Source organism: Lissotriton vulgaris, chromosome 1_1 (genome assembly GCF_964263255.1).
Source record: "Lissotriton vulgaris chromosome 1_1, aLisVul1.2, whole genome shotgun sequence".
Lineage (NCBI taxonomy): Eukaryota > Metazoa > Chordata > Amphibia > Caudata > Salamandridae > Lissotriton > Lissotriton vulgaris.
This window is the reverse complement of record NC_141685.1, coordinates 1,183,897,007-1,183,911,466: the sequence shown is the minus strand read 5'-3', so window position 1 is coordinate 1,183,911,466 and position 14,460 is coordinate 1,183,897,007. Positions and strand designations below refer to the sequence as shown.

The 14,460-nt window shown below is 49.9% G+C and overlaps 1 protein-coding gene across 1 annotated transcript in view; it reads left to right on the top strand.

Annotated features, from left to right (window-relative positions):
• KIFAP3 (kinesin associated protein 3) overlaps nucleotides 1–14,460 on the top strand; it is a 1,607,567-nt gene that overhangs the window by 1,435,391 nt on the left and 157,716 nt on the right. The window contains exon 18 of the mRNA XM_086964434.1: nucleotides 11,702–11,891. Within this exon, the coding sequence (XP_086820560.1) occupies nucleotides 11,702–11,891 (190 nt within the window). The remainder of the gene's footprint in view (nucleotides 1–11,701; nucleotides 11,892–14,460) is intronic.

Below are 14,460 nucleotides of genomic sequence, written 5' to 3'. Positions count from 1 at the left end.
GGCCTGACTGTGACGCTTGCCTGGTGCCGGCTCATTGGATCCTTTCTATCCGCACAAACAGCCCACCTGAATTTTGGGGCCCCGCTGGCCGGCTGCACCTTGAGCACCATGGTCTGCATCCCCCATCTGTGGCCTCCTCTCCTTACACCGGCTGTTCCGTCTTCCTGCGTCTACTGGACATGGGCAGAATTGACCCCAAGCAGCCCAAGATTGCCTTTGACCAGCGCTGTCAGACACGCCAGGAGGGTGCTGGTGCAGACGGTGGTGACCCCCTGGCTACATCCGAAATGGCACTATCCTGTGAGGATGATCTAAAGGCCATTTTGCTGGATGTTGAATCTACGGTTACCACTATAGCGACGCAGCTGGATCAACTGTCGGCCCGCTTGGACACAGTGAAGGCACGGGTTGACTCCCACAATGCCCGACTTCATGTTGAGACCAGAGTTTCTGACCCAGAGGGCGCCGCCATCCAGGACCGCCAAAGGCTGCTACAGAAGGACAAGCTACTGCCCGTTATCCGCAATAAGAATGAAGATTTGGAGGCGCGTTCCCGTCGCAATAATCTTCGCATCACTGGAGTGCCCGAGTCCACCAACATCTCTCGCATGGAGGACTACGTGGAGCAACTGGCCCGGGAGCTCTTCGGTGACGTCCTCTCACCGGTTTTTATCGTCGAGCATGCCCATCGCTCCCTTGGCCCCTGGCCTGCCGGCACGTCCCATCATTGCCAAAATATTGAACTTCAGGGACCGCAACGCCATTCTCCAGGCGGACAGGGAGAAAGGGGACATTCGGCATCATGGAAATCACCTCTCGTTTTACCCGGACTACACCATCACGGTTCAGGCGACTCGCCGGGAGTTCTTACCGACCAAATGGATCCTACAGAAACACGAGATCCCCTACTCACGGTGTACCAGGCTAAGCTGCGCGTCAAACAGGGCCCAAAGACCCTCACCTTCCCGGATCGTAGAGAGGCACTGGGATTTGCTAAAAAACCTCGACAAGTCTCACAGTTCCTCACCTGCAAATTCCCAAGTTGCTGCTGCTGATAACCACAGTGACAATGACTGACTCATTTTCTATTTGTTGCTGTTGTATCCTTAGGATTGCTTGTTCTCGCGGTCTATAATTATAATCTAGATCTCTGGTCCCTGCGGCCTCCGAGGCACTGTTATTAGTCTGTTTGTCTCCAATGTGAAGTTATGTTATTCTTTAAAGGTCACTCCTATGTCTGCTGACTCTGGTGGCTTGGCCACCCTGTCTGTCTGGCAGGGGTGTACGCTGGGCGCCGCCATGCCCCCACGGCATAATTCCTACCATGGTCACGGATTCCCCCCCTCCAAGTTTCGGGTCCCTAGGGTGGTTTCTCAGCCTGATTGGGGGGTTGATGTGGGTGGGGGGTTGGGGGTGTTCTTGTTTTTTTTTTTTTTTGGTGGGCTCCAGGGGTTGGAATTTCGGGATTTGGGTTTTATGGCTTTCTTCTGAAACCTTGTTGTTTGTCTTTGCACAGTAGATTGCTAATGACCTCCTCGTTGTCAGCTCTCCTTTTCATGTTGGACATCCTCTGGTCCAAGAGCCAGTTCTGTTTGTATTTTCGGTCCATTCCAGTGACTGCAAGACATGTCTGTTTATATTAAGTTGTAATGTCTCCTTGTTTATTGACATGCTCACCTCTCACATATCCAATTACAATCAATCAATCAATCAATCAAGGAATTTGTAGAGCGCACTACTCACCTATGAATGTCTCAAGGCGCTAGGGGAGGGCTGCTACTGCTCGAACAGCCAGGTCTTGAGTAGCCTCCTGAAGGTTAGTAGGTCTTGGGTCTGCTGCAGGAGGATGTGAGGGTGAGGGCGACAGCCCCGGTAAAACATTGGCTAATCTCCTTTGTCAGCCACACGCATCGTATATCACCGCCCTGCACGATGGTGGATCATCGCGCCCCTCCTTCCCCGTAGACATTAAAGCGCGCATCTGATAGAGACTACTAGCCGCAGATTCCTTAACGTAGAATTATCCTCAGGCGTGAGACTGGATCCGAAAAACTTTGCCACAGCATTCCTGCGCGCTAGGGGGACGGCATCACGCGACTCCGCCCTGACGTCTGCGTACGTGACATCAGCGAGGTCACATAAGTCCCACCCGGGCGCGCCTACGTCAGTTTTTTCCTTTTTCGTGTGCAACGAGGATCCGGTTTCTGATCCTGGCCTGTTTCAGGCCTTTCCCTTTCGCTTGTTGCTAGTGTGTGGGAACAATGTGCAAATGCTTTCGGGTTTTAAGACGTGCTCGTCTTGCGCGCGCCAGATGTCGCCGACGGATCCTCACCCCAACTTCATGTGATGTTTGGGAGAGCACCACGATTCCACTGACTGTGAGGCGTGTCAGCAGCTGAAACCGAAGTCCCGGCGGGAGCGCCAGATGAAACTCCTTTCAGCTCGCATGTCCAGGTCGATGTAGTCACCGCGCCCGGCCCCTGCAGAAGGTTTCCGGAACCGCCGCCTCTGTCTTCGACATCATCCTTCTCCCAGTCCGCAGTAACGTCGCTCACCTGTCGGTAAGTTTCGCAGTTTGACCCCGAGGGCTGGTTCCCGGCCTGTTGGGGGGCGAGGGCTCTCTGCGGGAGGTGCAGCCCCGCGAGTTGTCCCCCTATCTGCCATTTCCCGGTGTGGGGGCGACGAGAGCCCAGATGGAGACATACGTGGCTGCCTCACAGGCCTCGTAGGCTTCTCCTCCTCCTCCTTCCCCTCCTGGGACGTCTACCGATCCCTTGCTGTGTGCGGGGCCCTCTGCGGCATTGCCGGTGGCTCCGGCCCCCCCGGCGCCGACTGTTTCGAGTCCAGGTTTGGAGAATGTGGTGCAGTTGGGATGCGGCCCTTCGGCGGTCCCTCCTTCGGACCACAGCGCCTCTGCCTCGCCGCAAACTCCCGCTGGAGTCCCTGTGGTGTCGCGGGAGGTCGCCCAGGCTCTGGTCGTGTCCCCGAGTCCCCCTCGGTCCTCTGGACAGGCGGCGGCCTTGTCGGAGGTGATGCAGATCTGCCCCGGGACGGCGTTGACATACCTGTGGTTGAGGACTTTACGGCGCCAGGCCAGACGTCGGGTCGTTGACTCTTCTGCAGACTTCTCCAGAGGTTTGGCGCTTGCTGGTTTCATCCTAGCCGGAGAAAGGCCGCCGCATCGTGGCGTTTTTCCCCGATGTTGTCCAAGGATGGCTCCTCTCCATCGTCGCGGTCTTCGCCGGAGGCGCCCCACTCATCGGTCCCTCATCCTCCCTTTCGGACCTGGCTTTTCCTTCCCCCAGTTGGCTTGGGGGACGGCCCCCTTAGCTTGCAGCCGTCGCCTACAGAGGAGCTGCTTTCTCCATCGCGAGGCCCTATGGAGGAGAGTGCTGCCTTTGCTCGTGCTGTTTCCGCAGCAGGAATCTTGCGCATGGGTGATCCTGCTGCCCATTTCCCCACGGATCAGCTTCTGGAGGTCCTCCATCAGGGCTCTGGTGGGAGGGAGCTGCTGCTTCCCTTCGAGGGTTCGCTCCATTCTTCTGTTAAGGGGGCTGGGCCGCCTCGCCACGGGGGGACACCTTCTGCACCGCCACCATCCAGCGCTGCGTGATCCTGTGATTCTTTCCCCCCACCCCTCTACTAGGGGCCCTCTTTTGCAGAATGCCTTTCCCTCTCTGCCACCGCTGTTGTCTCCCCCTCTCAGGAGGCCCGCTGGCTTGACTTCTGGGGGTGCAATATGTTCGCCTCCACCAATGCGGCTCTGCAGGCCCTTAACACTATCTGCCAGATTCATCAAAGACCCGTTTTGCGAGTCTGTAATAGCGATTCATAAGGAATCGCTATTACAGACTCGCAAAACGGGATTCATGTAGGAATCGCAAAATAAATTGCGATTCCTACACAGTCCTTATTTGCGATTAGCAAATTGCTAATCGCAAATAAGGAATAACTCCCCATTCATTCCTATGGGCCTAAAGGCCCATAGTAATGAATGGGGAGTTATTCCTTATTTGCGATTAGCAATGTGCTAATCGCAAATAAAGATGCGATTTCAAGGGTGCTAGGGGTGTCCAAAGGACACCCTGTAGCACACCTGAAAGGTAATCTACATTGGTGTTGCGCACACATGTCCAAAGGACATGTGTGTGTGCAACATGCAACTTAGAAAAATGCTTTTAAAAGCATTTTTCTAAGTTTTCGCTATTTACCACGAGGTTTGACCTCGCGGTAAATAGCGGCCCGAAATTGCGATTTCGCAATTTAAAAATGGATGATGAATTGCATTTAAGGAATCTCTATTAGAGATTCCTTAAATGTTGAGGGAAGTATATTCCTCTCTCTATCCAAGTAAGGTTATTTAATGGCTTCCCTTTGTATAATAGTTTGTTGTTGTGCCACAACGATTCCCATTTCGAGTTACGGAATTGGTGAGGTAAAAATTTGCTTACATGCAGGAGGGCTGCCTTCGTGTGTTTGAATATGGTTCCTGAAATTACAGTGGGTTGTAGTTTGGTTGTAAGAAGGGCGGCGGGGTCAAGGCCTCGAAGAAGAGATTTTTCCACCGACAGCCACACCGGGGTGTAGTCTGTGTGTGGAGTTAGCCAGAATGGCCCCTGTCTGGCCAAAAAAGCAGATACTGATTTTACCAGAATGTACGATTGTCTCGCACCTATTGTTGTTGTGACACCTGCAATGTGTTCTGATGCAATGTCTAATTTCCTTATTGTTTATATTTACTTTATCCCCCTTATGTTACCTTTATGCTATGATTTCATTAACCTTTGAACCATGCTTGATATGTGCTCTTGACTGTAATGCTCTCTGTACATCTCTCAATAAAAATTTTTGTGAACAAAAAAAAAAAAGAGATTCCTTAAATGTTATTCCTCGCAAATTTGCGAATTCGCTATTACCAATTTTTGCATTTGGGATGATGAATCCCAAATGCAATATTTGCGCTCGCAAAGGGCCAGATTCTGAGAATCTGGCCCTTTGTGAGCTCAATTCAGCTTCATGAATCTGGCCGTATGTGTTTTGGCTAGGGCCACTTCTTACTTGTGGGACTCGGCGTAGTCCCTTATGACTGCCGCTTCTCAGGAGGGTGCCTGCATTAATCTGCAGCACCATGTGTTGGATGGCCGATAGCTGGCAGCATTTATTCTTCGCCCTGCTATGGACATCTCCGAGGTGCTTGGTCGTGCCATGGCTTCTTAGGTCGCATTTCATCAACATTCCTGGCTTCGGGACAGTGTGTACCCAGAGAACGTTCTTAAACGGCTGGTGGACCTTCCTTTCAATGGTGCTCTTTTGTTCCACGCCCCTGCAGACTCGGCCATTCAGAGATTCTTGGTGGGGCTTCGGCCTCCTCCTCCTCTTTCTTCAACCCCTCAGTGACCTGTAAGTTGGTCTGCTTTTTGGGAGGTATTCTTCCATTTGGGCGGGTCACCTCAGTTGTGTGTTCTGTGTAATTAATGTTCATTCGAGTCCTTTTAATTGAGACTGTGGTGCTGTTGGCTGCAGGTCGGCCCCCTTTTCAATTGTGATTAGGCCTTCCGTTATTCTTTTTGGCTATTTGGCAAGCTGTCTGTGGGTTCTCCGCAGATCTTTTCTGTTGTCCTCTGCTGCAGAATGTTTTTCTTAAGAGGGTTCCCATGTTTTGGGACATCACATGCCCTATGTGGGGTACTGGTAGCTATTATATAGCTCTGTCATGTGCTGGGGAGGTGTGGTCGCCTTCAGGCCTCTGCTCCCCATGGTGTTACAGTCTGTTGCAGGTGCGATCCTCTAGCTGAGGGTTTGGAATGGCTTGAGTTGCGCCCCTGGATGTCCTTCTCCGGGGTCACTGCGTTGCTCGCCTGGCCTGACTGGCTGTCTGCGGCCTTGCGTCATAGCTCTGACTGGTTCCACCGCTTTTTGTGCCGCGTGTGAGGACTACCCCTTGGGGTGTGTCCGGGGCCTTCTTGGCCTTCCTGGCCTCTGTCTTCGGCTGGCATCTGGCTTGTTCTGAGTGAACCGTCTTTCTGTGGTGTTGTCTGCAGCTGGCTGTGCATGCCGATGCCGACCTGCTGTTCTTTTGCATCACTGTGCCTTCTTGGCACTTTGGCGGGGCAGCCGTCCTTGCTTTGTCCGCTGCTTGAGGCTGGAGTGTGTTCGACCCTCTTCCAGTGGACCCTGCCGTTAGTTCTCCCTCGCGGGTGAGGTGGTTTTTGAGTTCTTGGATTTTTCCTGTGCCTCTTCAGGCGCTGTTTGTCCCTGTGGGGTGTTGAGTGGTTCTTCCTGGGTGACCGCGGGCTACCCTTCTGCTTCTGTCTGCCTTATTGCTGAAGGCGCCGTTCAGTCTTGTCTAGTGCCTTCTGGCTGTGATAGGTTTGACGACCCTCTTCACTGGGTGTTTCCCGGTGGGGGGGCTTGCCTTCACTCTACCTCTTCTCCTTGGAATCTGTAGGTTGCTCTTCTTCCTCAGTGCTCCTCTTCATTGCTTGGGCCTTGGAGTTTCTGGTGGAGTTTCTTGGTACCTTGAATAGGTGTAGGGCGCTCTGGCCTCCTTTCGCCTTGCTCTCGTTTCTCCTGCTGATTGACGGAAGGCTGCCTCTTTTCTTGTCTTCTTGCATCCCCTCTGGGGTTGGTGGTCTTCTGGATGCAGGGGTTCCCCTTGCCTCGAGGGACAGGGCTTTTCTACCTGTCCGTGGGACTCGTCCCCTGTGGAACCCTCTATTATGTCCTTCCCCTTGGGTCTGCGGCTAGTAGTCTCTATCAGAAGTACAAGTTACGTACCTTCGGTAACGATGTATCTGGTAGAGACAATTCTTGCCGCAGATTCCTTCACTGCCCACCCTTCCTGCCCGTTCTGTGAGGACCTTCGGCTTGGTCTTCTGCACTCGCCTCCCTGTCGGTGGCTGTCTTCTGTGAGTGCATTCTTCTTTTCTTTCCTGGCCGGATGCTTCGTCCTGTTTATTTGTTCCGTTCCTCCCTTTTTGGCCATTGGAAGACGGGTTTATAGATACTTCTGTGCCCCTATGCTCTGGTTGCTCCGGGTTGGGGCCTACCCCCCGCCCCCACTCTCTTCCCCTTTCATTCCTAGAGGTTCTGGCCCCTCTGCTATCCTCTATGTTGGGGTCTTTGGCTGGCCTCTGCCTTTTTTCCTCGTGGTGGATGTCAAATGTTTTGATGGGGCTGTCTTGGGGTATTGCCGTTTCCAATTTGTCCTGGACTTGTCCCTTTTCCTTGTTACTGATGGGGGTTGTAGTCCTGCTACATGGTATCGTGACATTTTTTCATATGTCCTTCTGTCTCCAGGGGGCTATTTCCGTACTGGCAGGGTGGCTGCTCAGGGCGGTGCCCTGTTCTTTCTTCTTTTTCCCTGATTTTAGCTATTGTAGTGTCTGGCACTGTCCCTTATGATGATGTTCCCCACCATTCCCTTTTTCCACATATCTGCTCTTTTCGCACACTGTTCCTATACTATTACAGTTTTGTCTAATGGCTCCGCATTTCCCTGATTTTAGTTACTGTAGTGTCTGGCACTGTCCCTTATGATGATGTTCCCCACCATTCCCTTTTTTCACATTTCTGCTCTTTTCGCACACTGTTCCTATACTCTCACAGTTTTGTCTAATGGCTCCGCATTGTGGCGCGGAAAAGTTCTCCGAAGAAAACTGACGTAAGCGCGCCGGGATGGGGCTTATGTGACCTCGCTGACGTCACGTACGGGGACAACGTCAGGGCGGAGTCACCTGATGCCGGCACGCAGGGATGTGTGGCAACATTTTCCAGATCCAGTCTCACGCCTGGGGATAATTCTACATTAAGGAATCTGCAGCTAGAATCTTCTCTACCAGATACATCGTACCGAAGGTAAATAATTTGTACTTTACCGCCTTCTACATGCAACTTTATACAGCCGGGTCGGTCCTGCCTCGCGACGTGCTTGATCAGTACTTTGACACGCTTCAACTCCTCTGGCTTGAAAATGCGCATTGGGAATACTTGGATGAGCCCTTCTCTAAGGAGGAGATTTTAGCTGACAAAGCCCCAGGCTACGATGGCCTGTCGGCCTCCTTTTATAATGTTTTTTTTTAAGGCATTTGCCTCTCTTCTAATCCCTCATCTTGCTGCTATATATAATGAATCGTTTGAAACGGGACAGTTCCCCCCCATCGCTGCGCGAGGCACTCTTAACATCACTTCTCAAGCCAGACAAGCCCCCTGAGATGAGAGATTCTTATCGTCTCCTTTCACTCATCAACACGGACAAAAAAATCTTTGCCAAGTTGCTTGCCTCCCGCTTACTCCCACTTATGCCATACATCGCCCTCCAAAACAAATCCGGTTTTATTCCCGGCCGAGCCACCTCCCATAACCTTTGGACTATTATCTCTATCCTGCATCAGATCAACCCGGTGCTTCCGGCAGTGGCTGCTTTACTCGACACTACCAAGGCTTTCGATACTCTGGAGTGGCCTTTTTTGTTTTATCTCCTCCCCCGTTTGGGTTTCAATCAAATCTTCATTCGTAAGGTATTACTTTTATACACTCTTCCCACCGCTCGTCTCCGCATCAATGGCCAGATCTCCGAGCCCATTCCAGTTGGGCGCGGCACCGGACAGGGTTGCCCGCTCTCCCCCATGCTCTTTGCTATCGCTATGGAGCCCCTTGCAGCTCGCCTACGGCAGCACCATACTCAAAAAGGCATTGGATTTGCGGCGCAGGCTTTACTAGTCTCCATGTATGCGGACAATATTACCCTTTATGTTCGCCACCCGCAGGAGAATCTCAGCTCTCTTGTCCGGGAGGTGATACGTTTTGGTGGCTATTCAGGTATCCAGGTTAACTGGAACAAATCTGTCTTATTCCCTCTCACAGATTCCACGACCCCGATTGATTCGGATTACCCCTTTGTGTGGGCCTCGGAGCCTACTAGATATCTGGGCGTGTGGTTGAGCAGGGATGTGGATGAACTCTGGAAAGCCAATTTTGGCCATGCTGTGGATTGGTTTGAGTCTAAGATCCCCCTTTGGAACCGATTGCCTCTCTCCTTGGCCGGGCGCATAGCGATCGCAAAGATGGTGGCTCTCCCCAAATTCTTATACCTTTTCATCAACATCCCCATTCCTCTTACTGCTCATTTCTTTAGAACGATCCGCTCACTGCTCATTACCCTAGTTTGGGCGGCTCGTGAACCCAGGATCGCTTACAGCACTTTGACCCTTCCGATGTCGCGCAGTGGGATAAGAGCCCCGGATTTCAAGCTGTATGCTCTTAACGCTCCTTCTACTCCGTTTCAACCTCATGTGGCAGTGGAGACAGATGTCGCTACTCTGTGGCCACTCACAACTGCACTTTTCGACCCAGGCGAAGCTCCTACGTACCCAGATCGATACAGTCGAGACTTTGCGCTGGGCCTGGGATCGCATTCGTAGGATCTCCGACTCAGATCTGCTCTCGGCAAACACCATGCCCATTGTTGATCACCCCGTTTTCCCCCTACGCCACTCGCCTCAGCCTCTCCACAATTTTGCATCTGTACCCTTGAGACACCTTCTTCTCGCTCACCCGCGACGCTGGCCCCATGGGCACTCTGTTAGTCTATCAGCTCTGGGCGGTTTGCAGAAAGCTCCATTCCACCTTTCCCCAACCTCCTCCCTCGCTGGCCTCCCTTGATATGCTCTACGCATCTCCCTCTCCAAAGAAATTGGTCACTAAGATTTTTGCCTGTACACTAGCGCTTCTTCTAATTCTACTGATCGGGCGCGTACTGCATGGGGCGAGGACCTAGGTATTGAGATCTTCAAAGCGGACTGGCTGTATTGTTGCACTCAGATGAAACGCTTTTCCCCAACTACTGCTTGCGTTTAATACATTTCAAATACACACACAGGCTATATTGCATTCCCACCCAGCTCCATAGATTAGGCCTCGTGGCTAGTGACGGATGCTTGCGCTGCTCCGCACCCTCGGCTGATTTTGCTCATCTCGCTTGGTTGCGCCCCCGAGTCTCGGCATTCTGGCGGAGGTCTGTGTAATTATCTCCGAATCACCTCTTCACCACTCCAACCTGATCCCGTGATCTGCCTCTTAGGCTTCGTTAAATTCTGCAGGACGCCTCCTGCCATGTTATTGGTTCTGGCGTGGCGCAGGGTCTCCATGTGCTGGGGCCGCAGGCCTGCGCCCAAAGTGCCTCTGTGGCTTGAAGACGCTTCCTGCTGCCAAACTCTTCGGTCTGAGTTTTGAGATCTCCTGCCCGCCAAGTCCCGTCCACTGGATATATGGGGCCCCCTTGTTACTTATCTCTCTAGTCGCGACCCTCCGCATCCGCGACCCCTCCGGCGCTCCCAGTCTGCGGCGGCCGCTGGGGCTGTCCTTAAGCTGTTATCTTTTGGTCCACGGTCTTCCTATTCTCCCTGCCTGTCCCCTTTATGATTGGTGCTTCCCCCTGACAGCTTATTCCTGCCCCCTTTAATGAGGTCATGAAAATCCTTTATGGCGTTGTTTCTAATGTCCTTCAAATGTGAAATTATTTTTGCTGTGCTGCAATGTACTGGTGTGTCTAACCTCTTACAATTGTGTCATTGTGTAATTGTACTGTGCCTTTTATTTCTTCAATAAAGGTTTTTGAATTAAAAAAAAAAAGATTTAAGAGCTGGTTAATTTTATAAGTAGAATTTTTGTTATGCCATCGTGCAACATGGTATAGACAAATGTTTTGTTGACGTTTCAAATCCAATAGTTCAGTGTGACAGTTAATCATCATCCAGGATCTTCTTCAGGACAACAGATGGAGCCACCCTAAATTCTGGATAATTAAATAAGGTGGGTGGTCTTTGACAGGTTCTTACAGGCTTACAGGTAATGTGGCAAAGTTAACATTGAATTAAAACCTATTAAAATAATTGCACATCCACATAGGAGTCAGGTGAAGCCTCCAGCAGGTAGCCTCAATTGTAGTGTGCACTGTCAATTAACAAATTGCATTGCATCGATTTAAAGAATTTCTCCGTGCTCCCGTCTGCTCAAAAAAATGATCAGCCAGATCATTAATTCATGTGTTGTCTTGAGGAAAACCCCAGATGTTTGGTGCTTGCACATTTATTCGAAATCTGTAAATCTGCACACCTAGAACTTCCCAAGAAACTAAAATGGAAGTTCCATTTGCTACAGAATAAAGGAGGTACAGCTTATACTGAATTCAAGGAATCAAACGTGCACAATCGTTACAGGATTTATCTGACTTTGAGTATAAAAAGTTTAATATAGATAACTTGTCTTCAGGGCATTGGGAACAAACACCATGCCTCAATAATTCCATAGCAGGAAAATGTAATCAGGTAAATGATACCTACAATTTTTAAAGGGAAGCACGCTTCCTGTTTGCAGTTCCATGAAAATTGCTTCTGTTGCATCAGGTTTGTGGTCCAGGAATTCTCCCCTAGTGATTGCCCTTGCACATTTAGAAAAATGAAGATACTTTAGCTCTTAATATCATTTAGCCTTTTGATGCCTATATAAACACAGTTATAAACTTCTGATTGTCCTGTCATTAGATCTCATTCTTCTCATTACTTTTGATTCTCATAGCTCTCGTCCTAAAGCCACAATGTTCCACCTTTGGATTAGTATAGCTAAAATATCATAGCAATTTTCTTGACACAATACAGTTCACCAGTTGTTCATGAAGTATCATATTATTAACTTTTATCAGGAGTATGACGAAGAATGGGCTAAGAAAATCCAAAATGAAAAGTTTCGTTGGCATAACTCTCAGTGGCTGGAGATGGTGGAGAGTCGCCAGTCAGATGAAAGTGAGCAGTATCTGTATGGGGATGATCCCATTGAACCATATATCCACGAAGGAGACATTCTGGAACGGCCTGACCTTTTCTACAATGCAGGTAAGGTTGCTCATATGTCCACCTATTATTTGATGAATGTTTTAATATAGTTCACTGTATTTTATTGTTATTGGTTTGTTTTATGCAGCAATAATTTGTAGCTTTACCTCCACTTTCCTGCTTTCGACTTGCCTAATGCTGTGGAAACAGGCACACTCCTCTAATATTACAGATTAGTCGGCCTGTCTCTTGAGTATTATGTGATGTCAGTCAACATTCTGTCCTCTATAGCATGCTGATAGTTGAGAGTTCAGTCCTTCCTCTGAAGGTAGTTTTGGTCTGATCACCAACTAGCTGTTCAGGGAAGGATTTCTTGAATCCAGTTGATTTAAAAAGTGTTTTGAAAGAGAGGCGTTTGGACAAGACCCTAAGAAGAATCTTCTGCACATGATGTTTAGGGTCAGCACCTAGCAGCACAATGGATATCACCAGCAGTTTCTTACCATGACAAATCTTAGTTTTTGTGTTTGGTGAGGCTTCATCTTGTGTCCTATGTCCTTTGTTTCTTTGATCACTAAGGAACTGTTATCCATTTTTTGATAATGGGGAAACGCTTGGCACTGAAGGTAACCTTGGACTTCTTCTCTGGATAGATAATATTGCTCCTTGGTCCGAGGATATCTATCCGTACTTGTGAAAGAGTCAACACTCTATTTTGGGAACTCTATCTTTTTTTGGGGGAGGTTTCCTCTGGGCCCCTACACCTGAAAACCCCAGTCAGACATATAGATTTGCAAACAATGGACCTCTGTGGTAATGACGGATCGGTTACATTGGATCCTGTAAAAAATATACCACAGATAGATGTTTCTACCACAGGACCTTACAGAGTAGGATCAAACACGCTGGGGTAGATAGGGGAGTTACATCCTCCAAGAATGGAGTCCTGTTTTCAAATCTGTTGTGCCAGTGTTTTGGTTGTTAGACCTGGTATCATTGGCATGAGTCTCCCTTCCATTTGTTCTGATTGCCTTCTCTGTTTTTGATCTGTTTTGCTGGTTAGATGCTTTGGGCACTGTGCCACTGCTATTCAGTGCCACAGTGCAAGTGCTCCCTATGTTAAATTGATGTATTGATTAGTGACTCCGTGATTGGGTTATTTGATGTACTTGTCTGACTAGGTGTACAGTGCACCATGTGTGCCCAGGGCTTGTAAATCAAATGCTGCTGGTGTGCTTGCAGGACTGGTTGTTCCTCCCTCAGAAGCAGCTTGTAAAGTGTGTCTCAGGCCTGCCATTGCAGACCCTTTGTGCAGTCTATTACTGCCATGTCGACTTGGCAAGTGCACCCACTTGCCGGTCCCTAAACCTTCCCTTTCCTTCATATCAGACACCCCTAAGGTAGGGCCAAGGGCAGGGTTCATTGTAAGTATAAGGTAGGACATGCCCTTATGTGTGTGGCATGTCCTAATAGTGAATTACAGCCATTTTCGTTTTTCACTATTGCAAGGCTACCTGTTCCCCATAGGCCAGAACGGGCAGTTTGATTATAACATCTTATAATCCTAACTGACTCAAGGAACTATGTAGAAATTCGAGTTTAGCATGCCTGAACTCAGAATGATAAAATACACCTTTTAGTGAAGTTGGTTTTAACATTCTGTGTTTGAAAATACCACTTTTAGAAAGTAGGTATTTTCTTGCCTAACTATCCAAGCCTGCCTCTGCTACGTTGTGTATTCCTTGTCTGGAGTTTGAGTGACAGGGGCTGGGGGATTCCAGGAGACAGGGTGAGTCAGCACAGGGCTGAATAGAGCTATCTGCATGTAAATGGGTGGGAGGAATTGCACCTGGGACCTGAATAGGGCTGGGCCTGCTTTCCACAATGCTGGCTCCACCTCCTGTGGTGCGTCTGATGTCCCTGGCCCACACTGTCAAAGGAAAGAAGGAGTCTTGTCAACAAAGTGCTTCAGGACTGCACAGAACTGGTTTGGACTGGGCACAGGACCCTCTGCCTTCAGAGGACAAAGTATTTTGCTGTATAAATATGGGGACCCAGACCCCAAGACTTAAGATCACTTCTGGAACAACAAGACGAACCTCTGCCAAGGAGAAGAACCAAGGAAGCTGTAGGAGTTGGACTGCCCCCCCCCCCGCCAGTGTGCTGTGTTGGCTTACTGTGGTGTCTTCAGTGCCAAGGAGAGGAGAATGAACTTTCAAAGGATTTTCAGCATCTTGCAGACTATTACTCCAAGGGCCTGATTTGAGCTTGCCTCCTGACCGAAGTCTCAGGGATACCAGACTTCACCCCCTGTGTTTGCCTGCATCTGAAACTTGATGTTCTAGCTGCTACAGATGGAATTCTCCAACACAGACGCCGGCGAGCGACGCCGTCATCTGCATCAAAGCTGTGAGCTCTGCTCCGACTTGCAACATAGAACCGCTGCCGGTCGCCGTGCCACATCGACGCCAGTGAACTGCATCGTAGGCCTGTCATAGCGTGAGCGCTGCTGTGGTGCATCAACTCCGAAGCTGACATCATTGCGGAGCTGATCGCCGACGTGGGCGGTTAAGAATTCATCGACATAGTGATATTGTACAGAACCGACGCCGCAACGCGCCAACGACGC